The sequence below is a fragment of the Cimex lectularius genome, unplaced genomic scaffold (genome assembly GCF_000648675.2).
Source record: "Cimex lectularius strain Harlan isolate CLEC.00 unplaced genomic scaffold, Clec_2.1 scaffold171, whole genome shotgun sequence".
NCBI lineage: Eukaryota > Metazoa > Arthropoda > Insecta > Hemiptera > Cimicidae > Cimex > Cimex lectularius.
This window is the reverse complement of record NW_019392711.1, coordinates 81,879-96,296: the sequence shown is the minus strand read 5'-3', so window position 1 is coordinate 96,296 and position 14,418 is coordinate 81,879. Positions and strand designations below refer to the sequence as shown.

At 36.6% G+C, this 14,418-nt stretch overlaps 1 protein-coding gene across 1 annotated transcript in view; it reads right to left on the bottom strand.

Annotated features, from left to right (window-relative positions):
• Positions 1–14,418, bottom strand: part of LOC106669061 (rho GTPase-activating protein 7) — a 275,493-nt gene that overhangs the window by 242,021 nt on the left and 19,054 nt on the right. The window contains exon 4 of the mRNA XM_024226362.1: positions 12,236–12,278. Coding sequence (XP_024082130.1) covers positions 12,236–12,278 — 43 coding nt within the window. The remainder of the gene's footprint in view (positions 1–12,235; positions 12,279–14,418) is intronic.

Here is a 14,418-nt window from a genome sequence, read left to right as displayed (position 1 = left end):
AATATTAACAATTTACAAACCTTCTCTAAAACATTGTCAAAGTTTTAGAGAGAAATATTTCGTAATTAAGCCTAGAAACGATTGGTACATGGAAAAAAATCTTTTCTCGATTATTCTCCCAATGGATCGTTTCTTAAGCGATCTTTGATGAACATCCAGAGTCTAAAAACGGACGTAAACCGACCGATCCGGGTTCCCGGCCGAACTGATTTATAGCCGGCAGTCGACTTAAATTTACTGCTTTGAGATATTTCCTGACCGTTTTATCGAAGTATCGACAATGAGATGCACAATATTTCATTCTTCTTTTTGGATAGAGATGCATTCTTGTTAAAAGACATGTTGATGAGCATCGCACAGCAGGTCTTTTCCAATATAAATCCGACACAATATTTTAAAAAAAATATTGTCAAAAGTTAAACATATTTTCAACAAACTAAAAAAAAAAACACTCCAGTTTTATTCAATTCACTAATTTCGTGGTCCGCTTGACCAATTAATATATTACAATTAATTAAGGTTTTTAGTTGAGATAAAAAAAGTAATGGCACGAGCGGGATTCGAACCCACGATCTTCCAGCTAGATACTCCGCTGCTCTCCACTTGAGCTACGTCCGAGAGGATCGAGGTCACGATAGCTCAAGTGGTAGAGCAGCGGCGTATCTACCCGAAGATCGTGGGTTCGAATCCCGCTCATGCTATTGACTTTTTTATCTCAACTAAAAACCTTAATTAATTGTAATACTCCAGTTTTCTTTTAAATCAAAACTAAACCGAAAGGCAAAAAATTCCACCCACCTGTAATATAACCTGATTTGTATATAGTTTTGTATATTAATCAAAGTTTTAAGTTTTTTAATGTTTAATAATTGAGTATTTGCCTAAAAAAGTAAGAAAAAGAGTGAATTGCTAAGGAAAATGAAAAATGATAAAAAAATAATAAAATAAAATAAAAGATGGACAGAAAAAATTTGTCTTAATTTTGTTTTAGATTTTTAGTTAACATTTCAATATGGCGTATTTCCTCCTCTTGCATTAATCTCTTGCATTAATTAATCATCTCGAAGACCCCTCGGAAGACCTTCTACCAATCTAGAAATATCTCTTAGCTGGAGGGTAGCCAATTCTTCACGAAGAAACCTTTCAAGATGGTGGAGTGTAACAGTGATGGATGTGCTCTTATTCGTCTTTTGAGGTTATCCCATGTTCGATGTGGTTCATGTCTGGAGAACGGGCTGGCCAGGCTAAGTCCGTGATGTTGTTGAAGGCCTGTACTATGCGAGCGACATGTGGTCTAGCATTATCGTGCATTAGAATAGGATTGTCGCTGATTACATCGAGGCAACGCATGATGTTCCAAAATTTCATCTACATAGCGACTGGCCGTCAAAGACCGTCCACGAAACCAACTCTGTTCGACTCTCCATTGAAATTCCCGCCCACATCATCACAGAGCTTTGTTGAAAAGGTCTGCTCTGGGAAAAATTACAGGCTTCCTACCTTCCATTTCGCCTTCTACACACACTTTCACGCCCATCTGGAGATCTTAGAGCAAATGTACACTCATCTGTAAAAAGTACGGCAGACCAATCGTCCAAAGACCAATGGCTGTGTTCTCGAGCTATTGAGAGCCGAACAACTCTGCTTGTTCAGGTCAATTTTGGTCTTCTTACGGGGCGAAAAGGCATCAGTCCATTCTGACTTAACCTTCAGAAATTTGGACACCTCGAACGTTCTGGAGCCGGAATTTAGCAAGCAAGTCAAAAAACAGTCAACCTGTGGTTCTTTTACCCTAGGGCGTCCAAAATCGGGCTTTCTATGGTAGGACCCAGTTTCTTGAAAACGTCTTACGTCGTCATGCAGAGTTTCGTAGGGAACTCCGATGTAAATAGCTGCATACCTGATGTAACGTCCATCATCAATAAGTAGCACACCACGCGCGACACCCTCAGCACTAAGTGGCATTTTTAAGTATAAAAATTTAAATTAAGAAAACAAAAATAAAAGTTAAACAGTCTATTGCTTCTATAAATGTGACTGTATAAACATTTCAAATTACGTAAAAATTAACCATTGAAAAATCCTTTATCCTTGATTTGGATTAAGCTCTGTATGTTCTGGTCAATTCTGGTCCTCTTACGGGGCGAAAAGCCCTCAGTCCAAACTGATTTGAACTTCTTCGAGCAATGCGTTTGGAAATTTGGACATCTCAAACTTCCTGGAGTCGATGAATAGCTTGAACAACAGTAAGGTGCCGGTTTCGCCAAATTCTCGAAGTCAAAAAAGGGTCGTCCTGTGATTCTGTTACCCTAGACCGTCCAGAACCCTTGCCTGGAATATTTTTTGGAAATTCGGTGTCCTCTAGAAGGCTTGAGTTTTTAAACTATCTTTAGACAATTTATCGGCCTCCTCATTTCCCGTTTGTCCTGTTAGAAGAAAGTAAATTAAAATTGCTCGCTGACAATAATTTTGATCTGTCTATCCTCCATGACTTTAAAACAGAATCTCCAATTAATTTCTAAATTTGATAGCAATGTAATGTCATTTCTTACGACCAAACGTAACAAATACATAAACATTTCCGCCCTCTAAGATCTACCAATTGAACTTTTAAGAATCTACGCGTTAAGTGCAAAAACGTTTTTAATTTTTTTAAATGAACAAACTATTCTACCACATTTGTACAAGTATTTACGCTTTTTTTTTGTAATTAGAACGAAGGGAATGGTAAAATAACAAACAAAGAAATTAGAAATCGTTGGATTACACAACCGTCCAAATTGGTTTGTCTATTAGCTTTTTGTTTTTACTTTTTTTTTTAGAAAGGGTACGCTTTACGAAAGTCTAAATGACCAGGCTAGACAAATTGTAATAAACATTCATTTGTCACTTTTTCTCTCAAGGTTTATATTGTACGTTTTCCTGGACTTTGTGAAGTCACTCCTAATAAACTTACTGATTAAAATGTTTTAAAATTGTATACTGATATAAAACCTTATTTAAACTGCATTCTTAAACACTATTTTGACTTGATTAAACTATTTTAACAATTAATGATAAATATTTATGAAAGATATTGGTCGAGATAAAAAGTCAGTGTCACGAGCGGGATTCGAACCCACGACCTTCGGATAAATACACCGCTGCTCTACCATTTGAGCTATCGTGACTTCGATCCCCTCGGACACTAACTTCCCATCTCAACACCACCTATTTTTAATATTCCCCCCTCCTTGCCATTTTTCTAGTGTGTCCGCATGGATCGAGCCATAGCTCAAGTGGTAGAGCAGCGGCGTATCTAGCCGAAGATCGTGGGTTCGAATCCCGCTCGTGACACTGACTTTTTTATCTCGACCAATACCTTTCATAAATATTAATTAATTGAAAAATGTTAATTGGTCAATCGGACCACGAACTGAAATGGATTTAATAATTAACGATAAACTGATAACATGGAATAAATTTAATAAAATACTAGCTTATTTTTGAAACAAAATATATTTATGTATTTCTTTGATTTTTTCAAGTCAGAGTTCCAAATGTTTAAAATAGCTTATGGAATAGGAAGCCAAACAAGTAAATTTCTTGGCCAGATGTTTGTCTTGAATTGACTTCCGGTCTTAGATTTTTATCGCTCCCTTTTTTCTCTGTTCTGTGTTTTTATTTTTATTGCAAAAGGCCGAACTGTTAACATCGCTGAAGAGATTCAGTTAGTGGACAGACGGTATATTAAAATTGTCTATCGAACATAAATATTGATGAGCGAAAGTTGGTTTGGGACTTATTTTTCTATAGAAATATCGAATCTTCCTAGGCTTGCAACTTACAATAACTAGTTCAATGTTTGCCAAGTGTGACGATTCATATGTATTATGTAGAAAGATAGACCTTTTCCGTGTGAAAGTTATTTAGCCGTTCCCACGAATCCCCGACTTCCCAGTCGGCTGAGGACTTCAATCAAACTGGCTGATAGTTTCGATAGTTTCGGCTGGTGAAAGTCAAACCTGAGTCGATTCGGACGAAAATTGATATACGGCTCGAGTCTATTATGTAAAACTAACTTAGTCCTTTCTCTGCCATTGGAACTGTTTAAATTTGTCAAGTGTGACGACGAGCAGCGCTTGACGTTATGATGAGAAACAATACTTTACCGACTCCATTACCATTACATCACTGAGAACAATCTCCACTTTGAAATATTTTAAATAAGTAGTCATCGGATCTAAAACCAAGTGGCTAAGCCTGTTGTAATCCAGATACAATTCACCCTTTTTTACACCCTTTTCATGCAGAATAATTAAAAAACTCGCAAGGTATATTATTTGTAATGGCTGTAATTAAATGCTGAAATATAAACTGGAAATAAAACTTTTTTGGTTTCAATTCGGTAACAGGTAACAATGAGAGAGGAAATACACGCAAAAATAAAAACCAAAAGTACATAATATACATTAGTAGGGGTAGTCAGAGGGATAAATGAGGTGGTCACTGGGCCTTCCGCACCTCGACCTAAGTACATCTGCTATTGTGCTCCTATATTTTTATTTCAGGTTTTTGATCAGCTTCAAGTTGTTGTCGAACCTCCAAAGCCCAGCCTGCGGCGCCTTAGGATAGAATCTTGCTTGCGTCTTCTCCTCTCCTAGTTGCAAGCAACTATGCCTGCGGTCTCTTTTCTTCCTTCAATATCTGCACAGTATTCAGTATTTTTTCTGTCAGTACTCATACTCTCTCAATCCAGGTTTCTTCATTCTTCCCTGTGACCCCTCCCAATTCTTGTTTACAAGGGGGATGTCCGGGCGCAGAATGATGGTGCAACTCTAAGGGCGTGGCAACCTCTCTGAAGCACAAGCTGTACTGGTGTCGGCTTTGGGTCGGCTTGGGGCGGCAGGTGCCTTATCAGAGGGTACCAGATCCTGTCTGCATAGACAGGGGAAGGTGCATAAACATCTGTACTACGGGGTAACAGAAATGTTTCAAGGTTCAGCCTCTGTTACACTGGGAATGGACTCGTAGTGATTCGTGGCGACGCCCCTGGCGGGAACTTAGAGAAGAAGCTGTCTTCTATCTGTGACCTTCGCACTAAACTTGCGTATGACCATCGTTATACAACCGGCCTCACGGGATATGGCGGATTGGACGGCAGCGTACAAGTGTTGACGATGCTATGATTACGCTGAAAAGTCCCTCGAATGCGTGAGTAGTGGCGGATGGGAATGGGTAGTGAATCGGTTGCTCCTATTCGAGTATGCTTTGCACTCAGGTGTAGGCTGTGCTCGATTGGAGGCTTTTACCGTAGGCAGTCTCCCTCTGCGGGGTGGTTAGCAATTCCACTTTAAAGAAAACAGCGGCCGGAGCGGATCCGGTAGTTTCTACACTGGGGAAGCCTAAATACTCTGGGAGATAGAGTGGTTATCTCTATTTAGGGAGTGCGAAGGAGACCGGGCTGATGTATTGAGGCTTAGGTAGCCATTTGCGCGCGGCATATGGTTCGATGCTTGATGCGGACCTGACCACTCGGAATAGGCAAGCAGAGAGAGAGGTTGTCTTGGCCCCTCGGGGCTGAGATGCCTCTAGACCAGCGCTGAGGTAGTAACACACTTCTGTCGTATGCGGAGAATGTAGTCTTGAGAATCAAAACGTCTAATAAGGCCGAATAGGCTAGATGCGGACATTAAAGATCCTCATTGTCCTTTTTAGGACGACCGAGTATACGGGAAGCAATGTCAGTACTCATACCCGGTGCATATGCATCCTTCGCGGCTGTGCCCTGTGAGAAGGCCAACCAGAATCAATGTTCTGTTGCGGTTACCTACCAGTGATTGTAATTCTTGCAGATGGCAGTACTTGGTAGTATTCCAATGTGCTTAAAGTAATAGTTAGGTCATTACCACCTTCACTGTCGCTGCATAGGAGATCTCGACGCAATCGTCTCTTTACTCGCCGAAGCGGGTTAAGAATTCATCGGGACAGGAGTTTTTGGATGTGCTGATTTATGGCGACTGGGAAGGATTTACAAATGACATACGTCATGGGTCGTGCGGAGAGTTAATAGCTATTGTTCTCAACTACATGCGAGGGCTAATCCTTGTTTACTAGGTCGCTAGGCCATCTCCATTTCAGTCGTCTGACGGGATTATAAGGGTGGTTTTTATCTGATAAGGATGAGGCAACTCGATAGGAGTTTTTGGATGTGATGATTTTCGGTGACTGGGAAGGATTTACAAATGACATAGGTCATGGGTCGTGCGGAGAGTTAATAGCTATTGTTCTCAACTACATGCGAGGGCTAATCCTTGTTTACTAGGTCGCTAGACCATCTCCTCTTCAGTCGTCTGACGGGATTTTAAGGGTGATTTTTATCAGGTAACGATTGGGCAACTCGATTGGGGTGAAAGGTGATTTTATTGTGGAACGTGGAAAATGTTTCAAAGATTATTATTGCACGAAAGGGAATTTGAGTCATTGTGAAGGTTTTTCTTGGAGAAGTAGTAATACACATTGAGTATGATTCTAAGGAATTTGGACTAGAAGGACTCTATTCTTTGGATGTTGGTTTAACGGTGCCCCACAGTTCTAATTCGTACGTCCAGATACGTTTTAGTGTTGTCTTGTAAATTGTCAGTTTGTTTTTCCTTGAAACGCTATAAAATGTACGAAAATGTAAAAAACGAGAACATGATTTTGAAATATGTTACCCTTCGTTATAAAACGATGAGTGGTATTTAAATTAATAATTGATATACAACGTTCAGAATGGAAGTTCGGGCTTACTTAACTATTAATTGGCTTAAAATTACATTTAGAGAGGCCGAAACATTGATCCGTAATCCGTCGAGAACAAAATCATTTGACAAATACAAGCATGGACATAATAAAAGCAATAAAACTTTTATATATGCGAACAAAAATATAATTTTTAAAAAACGAATCTACAAACACAATATTAAAAACAATGTATTTATGTTTAGTGATATGAATTGACTTTATTAATTATTTCAATTAATTATTCTTTTTACGTAAGGTCTTGGTTTAGATGAAAAAGGTAGTGTCACGAACGAGCTTCGAACCCACCCCCATTCCTGATTACACATTTGAAAAATGGCAAAAACGGAAAAATTCGAAAGAAGGTTGAGATGAGAAGTTGGTGTTCGAGTGGATCGAAATCACGATAGTTCAAGTGGTTTGAGCAGCGGCGTATTGAGCCGAAGGTCGTGGGTTCGAATCCCGCTCGTGACACTAGCTTTTTCATCCCAACCAAGACCTTGTATAAAAATTAAAATCAATCTTTCCATCCATTCACCATTTGTTTTTATACTGTCTGCACAAACGAACCACTGAACCTAATGAAAAATAAAATGTACAAAAATCACAGAATTCTTCACCTAGGTCAAAATTATGATATGTATGGTGTTTAGTGACGGTTAGTCAATTATTATTCGGAGATCGTGAGATGCGATCTGGTGTGACGTAGGTTTTAGAAAAACATTTGCTGTATCGTGCCAACGTTTCAATCTTTATTGAAATCATCTTCAGATCGCAAAGTGTTTGTTTTCCTTGTAGATGTGTCATTCTTGTGTGTCGTATGACACATCTACGAAAAGAATGACACATCTACACGGAAAACAAACACTTTGAGCCCTGAAGATGATCTCAATAAAGATCGAAACGTTGGCACGATAAAGAAAATGTTTTTCTAAAACCTACGTCATACCAGACCGCATCTGACGATCTCCAAATAATTATGATGATAGCTACGAACATGTGCAATGTAATCTCAGTTTTTCTGAATCAGAGATGTTCTAGCACTAATTAATTTTAATTGAGTTGCAATTTTCTAAAGAGGTGTTAAGACAAGAGATTCGGTTTCAATTTTACCGCTGCTAAAGAATCTATTTTTAGGGGATAACATAGAAAAACCTAGAGCTTTAAAATGATTAATACGCCTCAACAAATGTCACAAATAAACAATAGACCTGATTGCATATTTATTTTTAATAAAGCGGAGAATCGATAAACTTTAAGGTCGGATCACTCTCACATTTACTTAATTCCCTATTGAATATTAATAAATTTCGACGACAGAGGAAAAAGAACGCCTCCTTAATCCTAGATAACCGAATAACATATACAACTATATCTCAAGGAACAATGGTATCTATTTTTAGTATTTCCTCGTGATCGCAGATGTGATTTTAGCTTCCGCAACACCGGCGACTCCTGACCTCGGCTATATTTAAATATAGAATAATAACGGAACAATGGGTAATATCTATCATGGGCAATAAAAGAAGTTTTCGTCTTAGAGATAATGCGAATTGAAAGTAAAAACTGCTTGTATATATGCTTTCAATTATTCCGACGATAAAAACACAGATGGAAATCAATCCATAATCATAATACTCACTAGGATTATATCTCAGAAAAACAGCTGAGCTATAGACTAACTCGCATATAGATTTTGCAATATCTTGCTTTAGTGAACAGCAAAAAGGATTTGAAGTGAAATCCGGTAGAAAAGGTGAAGTGGAGAGAACCAAGTTGCTCCCAGCCCCAAGTCCTGACCTAGTACCTTCAGATTGTAGTTGAGATACAAAAGTCAGTGTCACGAGCGGGATTCGAACCCACGATCGTCGGCTAGATACGCCGCTGCTCTGCCACTTGAGCTATCGTGACGTCGATCCACTCGGACATTAACTTCCCATCTCAACCCCACCTTTTGAATTTTCCTTCCTTTTTGCCATTTCTTGAAGCGGACGACGAAAACTAGTGACTTTAATAAGTTAAAATGAAGTATACCTTCACTAAAGCTCTGTGTGACCATTTCATTTATCGCCGAGAATCAAATAGATTACACTTTCAATTACTTAATCTTTTTATATAAGGTTTTGATTGAAATGAAAAAGTCAGTGTAACGAGCGGGATTCGAACCCTCGACCTTTGGCTAAATACGCCGCTACTCTACCACTTGAACTATCGTGACCTCGATCCACTCGGACACCAACTCCCCATCTCAACCCCACCTTTTTGTTAAATTTACCATCATTTTTGCCATTTTAATCTCAACTAAAATCCTTAATTAATTGAAAGATATTAATTGGTCAAGCGGACCAAGAAAACTAGTAAATTGAATAAGTTAAAATGAAGTATATCTTCACTAAACCTCTCCGTGGCCATTTTATTTGTCGTCGAGAATGAAATAGATTACACGACATTTGAAAAATGGCAAAAAGGAGGGAAAATTCAAAAGGTGGGGTTGAGATGGGAAGTTAGTGTCCGAGTGGATCGAGGTCACGATAGCTCAAGTGGTAGAGCAGCGGCGTATCTAGCCGAAGATCGTGAGTTCGAATCCCGCTCGTGACACTGACTTTTTTATATCAACTAAAAACCTTAATTAACTGTAATATATTAATTGGTCAAGCGGACCACGAAAACTAGCGAATTTAATAAGTTGTAATTATTTATGTAATAAATAGGCCCTGTTGTTGGCGATAAAATTGCCGAAAGCTTAGAAAAAAAAAAAAAAAGAAGAGTTTTATTAATCAGTAAAAGACTTCAAGAAGATTTCATAAACAACGATTTTTCTTTTTAATTATTCTTATCTAGGGTAATTACACATTTTGCTATTGTATAATGTCATTATTGCTCATTGCAATTTTTTTCTTTTGTTTCGTTAATTTTAATAATTGCTTACTACTGTTTATATTGTTAATATTAATATTTTCTAGCTATGCCATTATATTTTGTGTTTCACATAAAATGCAATTTGTATAATTTTTAATAAAAAATGTATTTCAATCAATTAATCAATAAAATCTTAAGACATCTGAAGCATTTAAAGCTCAACTTGATCAAAATTAACGTAGTAGTAGAAAAAATCCCACAAGATCGTCAGACATCCCGACCAAAATATTTACAGGCTTCAGGAAGTGTTCCAGTAAAATTTTTCTCATCAATATTTTATATCAAAGTTATTCATTTATACTGAAAAAGGCATCATTTTAATCTATACGCGCCAGTCGTTTAATATTCTTCCGGTAAAAACCGTGACAATATGAGCTGATTTTCCAAATTTAGCAAAGGGAAAATTTTATGTGAGGCATGAAATTGATCATCTAGAACGACATGAGTTGGTAATAATAAATTCCTTACAGTTCAGGACGAATTAGCAAAACAATTTGTCAGACGTGTGAAACCAGCTCTGACTAAAATACAATTTGTCCCTTCAGCTTCGTTTATACTCGTACCGGCTTTAACTATTAATTAATTTAGACGAAATTGTTCTTCCAATATTATTATATAGTATATAGTAATATACATTATTGTTATATTATATTGTATTATTATAATATTATATTGTAACGAATTTCCCTTGGGTTTACGAATATCTTTCATTCGATAAACGTTTTATCCTAAAAGGTAGAATTGAAAGCGGGGTCGCATCATATCAGCAGATATCCAAAATTGGATCATGTTGCGGTCTCGGAACGAAACCGTTTAACCTGTTTTCCGCCTGAGGAGGGAAAAAGGACCTGGGAGAGAACTTAGTGGAATTACTCAGTGAATTTAGGACGGCATGGGCGGCCGGCAATAACCGACCACTGCGGCCCGTTGCGTGCGTGCGCGCTAAACCAGCCCAAGGGCACGCATCTCGGCCGAATCGAAGTACCTTCCGGCCTTTTCACAAATGGTTTCTCATTTACAGCTTTTCTGGAAAATGTAAAGGGTAAACGAATTCTAATTAGGGGGAAAGCGGATATACTAGCCTTCCAAACGGCGCGGCAATGCGGGTTTAGCATAGCTCGTGCCGTTTAATGAAGCGCTCCTCATGATTAACGGACCTTCAACTGCTTCATATTGCCACCAATCCAGGTACAAACAACAAAAGGTAAATTTAATTAATTGTGTAACCCTATAAATGAACAAAAACAGAAAAAACCCTCAACCAGGAAAAAATCACTAAATAGACAGTATTAATAAATTAAACTGACGCAATGTTCATAAGTCTGATTAAATGTCATCGATCTGATCTAGAATAAAACTTCATCAGAGATAAAAATGTAATCACACGAAAAAATCGTCTCTTATTTAATCTCTATTATCTAACAGCTCTGCCATTTAAAAGATTATTTACGATATTCATTCACATCAATAATAGGAAAAACTCATTTAAATTTTTTAAATTTTCATTCATAAACGCATGTGAAGAAAATGAATCATTGTCATCAAATTGCTGAGATCACAGGCTCTTTAATCCGTTTATTTTTATCTGTGTATTAGATTTTAAATAAACAAAATGTAATAAATATAATAGTAAATATTTTTAAATTAATTAAGGTTTTTAGTTGAGATAAAAAAGTCAGTGTCACGAGCGGGATTCGAACCCACGATCTTGGGCTAGATACGCCGCTGCTCTACCACTTGAGCTATCGTGACTTCGATCCACTCAGACATTAACTTCCCATCTCAACCCCATCTATTTTTTTGCCCCTTTTTGCGATTTTTCAAGTGTATCCAAATTTTGATTGTTCACCTCAAATAATTTATATAATTAATATTTCACATTATACACTAATTGTGAGAGCTAAGAGACCTAATGAGAATGAAAATTCAATAGTGACAAAACCAAAAAATCTCATCTCAAAGTCATATAAACCTTATAGTTTTGTACTCCCATTAGCAAATTTTCATTAGTTTAATTTTTATCAGAGAGAAATAACTAAATAACTGAATAGGAATTTTTACTAAAATGTGTTAACCAAATACAGTTGTTAAACCAACAAACCTGAGAGAATTTGTCATCAAACCACAAATTCGAAAGGTGGGGTTAAGATTGGGAAGTTAGTGTCCGGGTGGATCGAACGCTCAGGTGGTAGAGTAGAGGCGTATCTAGTCGAAGATCGTAGGTTCGAATCCCGCTCGTGACACTGACTTTTTTATATCAACTAAAAACCTTACTTAATCGAAAGATATCAATGGGTCAAACGTACCATGAAAACTAGTGAATAGAATAATAAATAATATTGAAATAATTATTGGACATTCCTGCGTAATCCTGAATTTTTAGCAACGGATAAAATACACATTTTCATCATAATATTCTTTTTCAAATAACTAGTAAAGCAAGATATTGTTTAAATTCAGCTGTGTACTAACTCAGAAAAAAAACGAACGAAAAACGTTAAATTCCGAGTTGTACTTTACAAGTTTAAAGCGTGCTTAGATTGAAATTTCTTACCTGGTAATTGTTTCTCCGATCTCGATCTCGACTGCTTGTAGTTCTGAAACAAAACAGATCTGTATTGATACAAAGACATGAGCGAGATGTTCCTGTTAGCACTAATGCAATTATTATTACTTTTGTACAAAATAAATTATTATATTTTTCGGAATAAAAAATTCAGTCACTTTTTTCTCAGGAGAGCAGATACAAACACATTCTTTTTTATTATCTCCTCAAGTTTTTCTATGAATTATTGACTATTGAGTTGGTTGTGTTTGTTTTTGAATATATCATAGGACAGTTAAACTACTGTGTAAGTAATAGGATTATCAAAAAAAAATTAAGAGAGGTAATGTGAGAGTATGTATGTGAGAGAGAGAGAGAGAGAGAGAGAGAGAGTGAGTGAGAAAGTGAGATAGAAAGATGGATAAATAGATTGTCAGATGTATAGATAAATAAATAGATAGATATATAATAGATATATAGATATATAAATAGAGGTAGAGAGTTTGAGCGCTGATGATGATCTCAATAAAGATTGAAGCGTTGGCACGATAAAGAAAATGTTTTTCTAAACCTACGTCAACTCAGACCGCATCTCACGATCTCCAAATAATCATTATAATTATACAATCCATTATATTTCGTGGTCCGACAGACCAAATAACTTCTTTCAATTAATTAATCTTTATGTGAGGTATTGGTTGAAATGAAAACGTTAGTGTCACGAGCGGTATTCGAACCCACGACCTTTGGCTCAATACGCCGCTGCTCTAACCACTTCTGCTATCGTGACTTCCATCCCCTCGGGCAACAACATCCCAACTCTCCGTGGCCATTACATTTGTCGCCGAGAATCGAATCCTGATTACACGACATTTGAAAAATGGCAAAAAGAAGGGAAAATTTGAAATGTAGGTTGAGATCTAAAATTTCTAGCATTGTATAAATTCATAATATTTTTTTTCTCATCCTACATATATTTGTAAAATTCAAACAATCTTTATACATCCCAGGCCGTGAAGATGATCTCAATAAAGATCGAACGTTGGCACGATAAAGAAAATGTTTTTCTAAAAACTAAGTCACACTAGACCGCATCTCACGATCTCCAAATAATTATTTCATATTGTTTTCTTTTTATTCCGTTATTACGTGGTTTTTGTTTGTTTTATTTGGTATTACATTGTTATTATTTTATTATTACATTATATGTATTATGTATGTGCCTTATGTTGTATATTTTATTTATATTATTTATATATTTGTATGTGCGTACATGTAAGAGAATGTGTTTTATATATTATTGTTACTATTATATTGTTACATTCTTAGTAGTACATTGTTCTACCATTCCATTTTGAATTATTATTTTTCCATCGCTCAAAAAGCTATTTTATGCAACTGTATTTTTTGTTTTGTTATCCTTAAGGGAAACAAGGACATAATAAAATGTTTTCTCTCTCTCTCTTTCGCGCCGATTTATTTCTTGGGCTGTAAGGCCTCAAATTGTTTATAGACAGGGGACACAGCAGTTTACAAGGATTTCTGAAAAGCAATAAAGCAATAAAGGTAAGGAGTTGACTTCAGTTAAGCCGTCTTCAGGTCGTTCAGGAAAATAAGGCTTTGATCTCCAAAACATTTCTAATTAACTGCAAACACTCAACTAAGAACGCTGCGCAAATCTTGATGAGGTGTGGAATGAAATAATTCAGTGAAAAAACATTCGCTCGTGTATCGGTTGATGTGTTTGTAAACGCTGTGGAAAGTAATTGAGAAATATATAATGAAATAATTCGATGGTTAATTGGGAAAACATAAAAACAAATTTTCCAATTCGTCAAGCTTTCGACCCGGACTTCTAGGTCATCATCAGGGCCTATATTTTTCGAACCAACTTTTATAAATAAACATAAACAATTTCTTTTTAGGTAACTAGTTAATATATGGGGTTTTAAAATTTACAGTTCATAGGCTGATGATGACTTAGAAGTCCGGGTCGAAAACTCGACTTTGGTAATTTTGTTTTATGTTCTCCCTTGACCATACTTCTGACAATACATCAAATTAATCTTCAAGTCGTCGTTACCTGAACTTAAACAAAGATTCAGCATAGAGTTAAATGTTAATGGAAATTTGCAATCCTATTTTTGCTACAAATATCTAAGAATGCATATTCTCTCTACAGGACGCCAAAT